The sequence below is a fragment of the Aplysia californica genome, unplaced genomic scaffold, assembly GCF_000002075.1.
Source record: "Aplysia californica isolate F4 #8 unplaced genomic scaffold, AplCal3.0 scaffold00144, whole genome shotgun sequence".
Lineage (NCBI taxonomy): Eukaryota > Metazoa > Mollusca > Gastropoda > Aplysiida > Aplysiidae > Aplysia > Aplysia californica.
Genome location: NW_004797414.1, coordinates 752,319 through 760,255, shown reverse-complemented (window position 1 = coordinate 760,255; position 7,937 = coordinate 752,319). Strand labels below are relative to the sequence as shown.

Genomic DNA, 7,937 nt, shown 5'->3' with positions numbered 1-7,937 from the left:
TTTAGTTTGTTTGGGGTTTTTTTAACTGCTTCTTCTTTTAAACCTCCACACAATTTGCTTAAAAGCTTGTAGTAATTTGAGTCAGAGCTTTTATTAGTACTGTTTGCTTTTTTTTTCTTAAGCAGATTATAACACTGCCAGCAGTGACATATAGTATTTGATTTCCATTTGTGTGTCCGTGTCTTGCAGTGTCGAGCATAAGCCTTTTATCACACAGCCTGCCTTACTCACTGTCATATGTCGCACTCTGTTTATGTGTGTGTCTATCTGTCTGTCTGTGTGTAACTGCTTCACTCTGTCCGACCATGCATTGTTCGCTCTGCCTGGCTCATTTTCATGTGTCGCACTCTGTGTGAGCGTGCGTGTGCTTCTGTTTGTGTGTACTTGTCTCACTATGTGGCCTCGTCAATTCTGAATTGCCTGGTGTAGCTTCACACACAGAGAGGAGGCGTCTTTTTTCCCCCTCACTTACTCTTATCTCACAAGTCTTTGCCTTTTAAGATGGGTGTGTGAAATCGTTCACCAGTCTAACCCCAAATCATGTACCTTCTTTAGGTTTTGTCGTGTGTGTGTGTGTGTGTGTGCATACATGCCAGTGTATCATACAGTCGAAACTACTCCAACAGTCATGTATCCGAGATGATCACCCGCACAAACAACCACTTCCCACTTCCTCCTTGTGTTTTTTTTTTAAAAAGTATGATAATGACATTGCCCAAGATGTCCACCTGTCTAAGACAACCATTTTATTCCTCTACAATGACTGGCTGTCTTGAACAATTTTGACTATATATTCTCTTGTGTATAATCGTCTCCTCATGGCTCCCCAGAGCTCCCTGTGCCGATCTCCCTCCCCGCCCGCCCCCGGCTCTCCGGGCTACCAGCGCCCCCTGTCCCCCGACGGGCCATCGACCATGTTGTATCAACAACTCCAGCAGCTACAGTTGCACCAGATGAGCTCGCCCGCTGTCTCCCCGACCCCCGGGGGGAGGCACGGCCCCTCCCCACCCCTGCTGGCTGCCGGGATCACCTCAGGTATCCCTCCGGCCGTGGGCAAGGGTGTGGGCTCTGGCCCGCCACAGGTGGGCATCACTTCGGGCATACCTCCCTCGGCGGTCATGGGTAAGAGCGTGGGCTCGGGACCTCCGCAGACGGGAATTTTCTCCGGCCTTCCACATGTCCAGCCCCTGTGTGGTGGTGGGGGGAGCATCACGTCTGGCCTGCCACTCGTAGCAGCTCAGGCGTCTGGCGAACCTTCCATTCGCTACGTTAACACGTCGGGCTTGCCGCGTGGCTCCGAGTCCCCGCCACAGGGTGTTGTGGTTCAGGGCTACGGCTCGTCCCCACCACAGGGTGTTGTGGTTCAGGGCTACGGCTCCTCCCCGAGTTTCCAGAACCTGCAGATGATCAGTGAGGACTCTGGCGACGCGATGGAGAACGGAGTGGAGGACAGGCTTGGGGAGGACGAGGAGATGAGCGAGGAAGGGGTCAGGGGTTACGGAGGGGGGCACCCGCCGCTCACCCCAACGTCTTCCTCGGAGCTAGAGCAGTACACGATGGGCCCACATGTGCTGCGTGCGTACGCGGGCAACCCGCAGATCAGCATCACAGACGCTCAAGGTCACGTCACGGACGTGATCACCACGGACCCCAGCGACATAGAGAGCCCGGCCTCCACCCTTGTTGGCTCGCCCACGTCAGGGGGCGGCGGTGGTGGTGGTGCCCCCCGGCGGTCGTCGCGCTGCACCACACAGCAGCAGGCGTTGCAGCAGCTCTTCAACCCGGCCTGGGTGAACACGAACTTGGCTAGTATACCAAGTGGCCGGAATCAAGATGCCTTGACCTCTTCCTCCCCCAGCGCGGGCCGCCCCACCCCCACGTACTCTACCGGGGCCGTGAGGCACCACCCTCACCAGCGCACCAACGCGCGTCTACGCCGCAACACAGGCTACCACCACCACCACCACCATCATCATCATCATCAACAACAACAACAACAGCCGCAGTCTCAGCAGCATGCACAGTCCAGCCCCTCTGAGAGCATCTGTGATATGTCCTCCCCCTCCCCCGGCCCACCCCCCGGAGCCCACCACCACCAGTACTACTACCCAGGTTACAGCACGGGCACAGATATTCCCAACCCCCTAGGCTTCCTCTCCCTCTCAGCGCAGCGAGCGTACGCGAGCGGCCTCCCTCCCATGGCTCTGCCCTACCTGGCCCCGCGAGCCACCTCTCCCACCTGTCCGACCAGCCCTGACCTCTGTAGCAGCCTGTCCGCGGCCAGTAACCTTGACCGGATCGGAGCCAGCGCTGACGACTCGAGTCTGGTCTCGGGCCAGTGGCACAGACGTTCAGCAGCTGGCGGCCCGACCATGCCACATTCCTCCCCCTGCTCTCTGGTGTGCTCCCCGACCACCTCCCCCGTCCCCGTCATCACCCCCTCCTGCCCCTCCTCCCCACACCGGGAGCGAAGGAGAGGCTCCGCGTCCCCCCATGCCTCCCCCTCCCCTTCGCCCTCCCCGCCCCATATAGCCCCCTCGCCCAGCATCTGCCTCTCCACCTCCTCCTCCCGGCCTTCCTCCCCGGTATTCCCATCCGTTGGGCCCTCCCCCACCCCAGCATTCCCCTCTGTGGGCCCCTCCCCTTCCTCCTCCTCCCCGACCAACGGCTGCTACTCCCCGGCCACCTCGCCGTTCCCCACCCCGGCCAACACGCCTCGTGCCTCCATCTGTGCTGGGGACTCTGGCAGCCACTCGGAGATGGAGCAGAGTTCTGTCGGGCCAACTGTTTCCTCCTGGGGGCAGGAGCTTCCCTCCGTACTGCTGGAGATCCGAGCGCCGCAGTGTAAGAGCGTGGAGGACGTGCTGCGAGCGGTCAAGGCCGCCCTGGATTCGATCGGCCCCCAGGTGGATTACCAGTGCCGCGACACGTCCTTCCGTCTCAACGGACACATGGATCTGCAGATGGAGCTGGAGGTGTGCGCCCACACGGACCAGCACGGACCAGGACTGCAGGTCCGGAAACTGTCCGGGGACAACCTGGAGTACGCCAAGCTGTGCAACCACCTCATGGCCTGTGTCAACAACTAGAGGATTCCTTACATTTCACTACACGCATACACACTGTCCACACTTTTTCACAAATGCACCCGCGCGCGCACTCATACACACACACACCTCACCTCACCTCATGGCTTGTGTCAATAACAAGGGGATTCCTCACACTACACTCATACATACACACACGCATGCACACACTTCATTTCGTAGCCTTTGTCACAACTTGGGAATTTGTTTAGTAGTGCAGACATTCACACTCTTGCTCATAGGCTACTTATCGTAGACTGCGTCTGTCCACAAATAATGGATTTGTTAGAAGGTGAGGAGACAGTGCATGTGCACCCACACGCGCGCGCACACACGTAAGCTCACACAGACACGCTCAAAATCGCCCAATGGTGTGTGATAACAATAACACTAACTGTAGCAGGCTTGCTAACTTTTCAGAAAGTGTATTGGGGAAAATATTTCATTCAGTTGCAAAAAACATGACCCCATTCTGCTTCAAAAAATCAATCATTTATTTAGAAGACTCACTTAGAGCCATGTCATTGACCAAGATTCTAGTACCTTTTTTTCAACACATCTATCTTTTGTAGAGTCCCTGCTAAAGAAAGAACACTTAGTATGTAATCAATTCGCGTCTGTCAAGCTAAGTTGAGGTACAGATCAAAACTGGAAAGAAATATACCAAACACCACAGCAGTCAGAAGTTTGGTAGCGACATTTGCCATGGGCAGTCTGCTTGAAAATTCAAATTTAGAACATATGAAGTGAAGCACATATTCGACAGATTCTAATTTCAACATATGCTAACACCATGAAAACTGCAGTTATGATTATGTGTCTGGGATTGCACAAAGCCTGCAAATAGAAATCTCGATATCTTGCACTGGCAATTACTCAGTTGATTTCAGATAACTTTTTTATAAGCAGTCAGATTAATCTTCTTTTGGCAGCATAGAAATTCACCACCCCATCTCTGGAATTGGAGAATAATGGCTCGACTTTGGAAAATTGGCAAGCTTGCATTTTTGTGAATTCCTCATGTGAAATGGGATACTTTTTGTGTTAGATATGCCTGCATCTCTCCTCCCACGCACGGGTGCGCACACACACACACGCTCTCACACACATTCTTTGGCTCTCTCTCTCTCTCTCTCTCTCTCTCTCTCTCTCTCTCTCTCTCTCTCTCTTTCTCTCTTTCTCTTTCTCTCTCTCTCTCTCTCTCTCTCTCTCTCTCTCTCTCTCTGTATCTCTCTCGTTCTCTCTGTGTCTGTATCCCTCTCACTCTCTTTCTGTCTTTGTTCCTTTCTTTCTCTCTTTCTCTTTCTGTCAGTGACTGTCAGTCTCTCTCTCTTACACACGCACGCACACACACACAGTACACACTCGTAGGCGCCTCACACGTACACACAGACCACTTTATGGCAAGAGTCAACTCCATGTACTGTACTAGCACTACCAGTGGATCACACACTTTCCACACGTGACACACCCATTTTTTTTATCCTATTTCAACAGCTAGTAAACCAGAGCAAGCACACACAACAGGCAAAAAACAGACTACATTTTTCATGTACACTCATATATATACATACATGATGACACGCGCTATGGAGGCTACACACCCACTCACCCGTCTCACTTAGTAAGCGTACCACTTAATTTATGTACCGTACTTGTTTGGGCAACTTGTAGGCTCACACATAAGAATCATGGGGCTAAATGCTTGTGCTTATGCACACACAGGCACACATGTTTTATGCACTTGCACTTAAAAAACTTACACAGACACATCCACACAAGGTAGACTCTCTGTGACACATGTTCTGGACAGACAAGGAGTACTGAGACGACTACACACTCAACGCGTGCTGCTCTATTTATTTCAACATGGGACACGCTGGCACTGCCAGCAAAGTGTTAATAACTGGTGCAGGATTTTGCTGGTGTGTTCATCTTTCAACGCGGTGCAAAAGGAATGTTTATCCATGGGAGATGTGCTAAGCCCTGAACGGTCGTTTCATGTGTCCAATATACATTTGGAGTGATTTTAGGGGGACAGATGGATGGACAGACACATTTTTGTCTTAGCTAAACGATCAAGGGGGCTGCAATTTTTTAAAAAGTGAACTGGGTGGTGGGGGGGGGGGGGGGGGCTGCATTTGGTCTGGGTGGCTCTGCAGTGGTTCTACTGCCTGGCTCATGGTGTGTGGCCGGCTGGGAATTGGTGAATGGGCACTGGTACAGTGTGAGTACCTGTGTCTCTGTGAGTGTGTGTGTCTGTTTGTGCAAAACCCCTGCTGTTTGCGGTATGAGAGTCGGGAGACAGAAAAAGAGGGGTGAAAACAGAGAGTCGAGGCAAGGGGCAGTGTGTGCACCCTGCACTTATTTGCCAGTGTTGACGAGTAAGCTTTTACTCCCGAAATTGATGAAAATTAAGAATTATTTCTCTTCATAAATGGGAGCAGTTCCCTCCTTATCCCACCAGTGTTGGCAGAGAAAAGGTGTTGACCAAATGCACGTGGGAACAGATAGTGACACAAACACGGAAAACCCGGAATCTCGTCAATCTCGTACGGGTATAATTTGCCATTCCCCAACTGATATCGCTAACTGTTCATTATTATATCAGTTTACCTGAATTATGGATGTGTTGTACGCGTTTTTTAACCCTTTTGAGTCATTCGTGCCCAGCTGTACAGTGTCGTAGGTGGTGTTTGCCATGCCAGCTCTTCCTTCTTTTTTAGATGGTCCCAAATTAAAATGTGGGTGGTTGGAGGGTGTTACTGGTAGGTTCTATTTCTTTACTTTCCCTCCGGGTTTTTTTCTGTCTGTTTTACTTTTTCCCAGCTCTAAATGACCATTATTGTGTCAATGTGCTTCTCTTGACTCAAACAAAGTTAGAATGAAACGTTTCCCTTGCCCATAGGTCTGAGACAAAACATAAGAAAATGCAACAATTATCGACTACTCAGTGTGTAAGACACCGCCAAACGTCATTTTGAAAAAGGTTCCATCATGACAGAGTCTTACACTGAGCAGTCATTATGAAGCAGTAGATCTACACTACTTGGCTCTGGAAGCATTAATTTTCTTTGCTCTGGCATCTAGGAAAAAATTTAATAATGAATGGTAGAGAATAATAATACCATTTGTAGAGCCGCATGGATATATATATATCCTCTGAAGAGCAAACTTTTTGCGGTTTCCAATCTAAATTGTGAGTTAATCAATTTCGGTGTGTAAAAGTTTGCTGGTCTGTACTGTCGTTGAAACACTTCCTATTGTGAACTGATTGTTATTTGGGATCACAAGACAAAAGATACTGGTTGATGTGCCTGTCCAGTGTGTGTTGTGTGTGTGTGTGTATATTATTATTATGTTTTATCTGTCTATGCCGTTTCTGTGTGAATATGCTGTTTACAAACTGCTTTCTGGACTTTTGTGATATTTGATCTGCTGGAAGATTGAAGGATGCCATTGATGTGTTTTACATTGCTTCTCCCTCCCTCTGTGGCATCGGTCTGTCTTCTGGCGTGTGGCGCATCAGTCGGTTGTCTGACATGAAACACTGGTCTGTCTTCTGGCGTGTGGCGCATCAGTCGGTTGTCTGACATGAAACACTGGTCTGTCTTCTGACATATGAAGCATCAGTCTGTCTTCTGGCGTGTGGCGCATCAGTCGGTTGTCTGACATGAAACACTGGTCTGTCTTCTGGCATATGAAGCATCGGTCTGTCTTCTGGCGTGTGGCGCATCAGTCGGTTGTCTGACATGAAACACTGGTCTGTCTTCTGGCATATGAAGCATCGGTCTGTCTTCTGGCGTGTGGCGCATCAGTCGGTTGTCTGACATGAAACTCTGGTCTATCTTCTGACATATGAAGCATCAGTCTGTCTTCTGGCGTGTGGCGCATCAGTCGGTTGTCTGACATGAAACACTGGTCTGTCTTCTGACATATGAAGCATCGGTCTGTCTTCTGGCGTGTGGCGCATCAGTCGGTTGTCTGACATGAAACACTGGTCTGTCTTCTGACATATGAAGCATCAGTCTGTCTTCTGGCGTGTGGAGCATCAGTCGGTTGTCTGACATGAAACACTGGTCTGTCTTCTGACATATGAAGCATCAGTCTGTCTTCTAAGGGGTGGAGTATAGGTCTGCCATCTGTCATTATATATGGTCGCTTTTAAGGGCAAGCGGGCTAACCCAGATTTCGGGGGTTTCCAGAAATCTTGACCTACACCAAAAGTGGGCATTGCCCTACCTATAAGAGAAGTTTGGTTTCATTTGCATGGATATTTGTTAGGTTATGGAGAAAACTCTCCTTGTCTTTTAAAGAAACTGCACAAGTGGCAAAATCTTTACCTTCGATTTTCTCAAAACAGCATTTTTCTGGATAGCCCTCTTGTGCTTAAAAACGACCATACATGACAAATTGGTCTGTTGTCTGCCTATAATTAAAGCATTGCTCTGTCATCTGACATGTGAAGCCTGGTTTGTCATCTGATGTGTGGTCTCATCTTTTGACAATGAAGGAGCAGTCCTGTCTAAACTGTTTGGGTGGTTGGAGGGTGCTCAGCTGTGGTTTGCTCATTCTTTTGCCTCAATCAAACATCTATTGTCCTCATCTCTCCTCCTTTGTTGTGCTTATTATTCTCATCTTGTAACATCTTCGGCACTTACAACACGACGTTATCGTGTTGCAAGTGCTGTAAAACTCTTACAAATACAGAACTAAAAACTGTCTAAACTGTCTTTCAACATCTGTTGCATGTCTTCTAACAAATATGAGCATCAGCATTTCTGACATGATGACATATATGAGCATTGCTTTGTCTTCTAATATATGACTGGCATATAAATTTCTATAAAA

General features: G+C 49.5%; 1 protein-coding gene across 1 annotated transcript in view; it reads left to right on the top strand.

Moving 5' to 3' along the window:
• Nucleotides 1–4,236, top strand: part of LOC101849046 (serine/threonine-protein kinase SIK3 homolog) — a gene marked incomplete in the record, with an annotated part of 34,676 nt that extends 30,440 nt beyond the window's left edge. Inside the window, 1 exon segment of the mRNA XM_013081747.2 lies at nucleotides 831–4,236. Within this exon segment, the coding sequence (XP_012937201.1) occupies nucleotides 831–3,089 (2,259 nt within the window).
• Nucleotides 4,237–7,937: the final 3,701 nt, after the last annotated feature.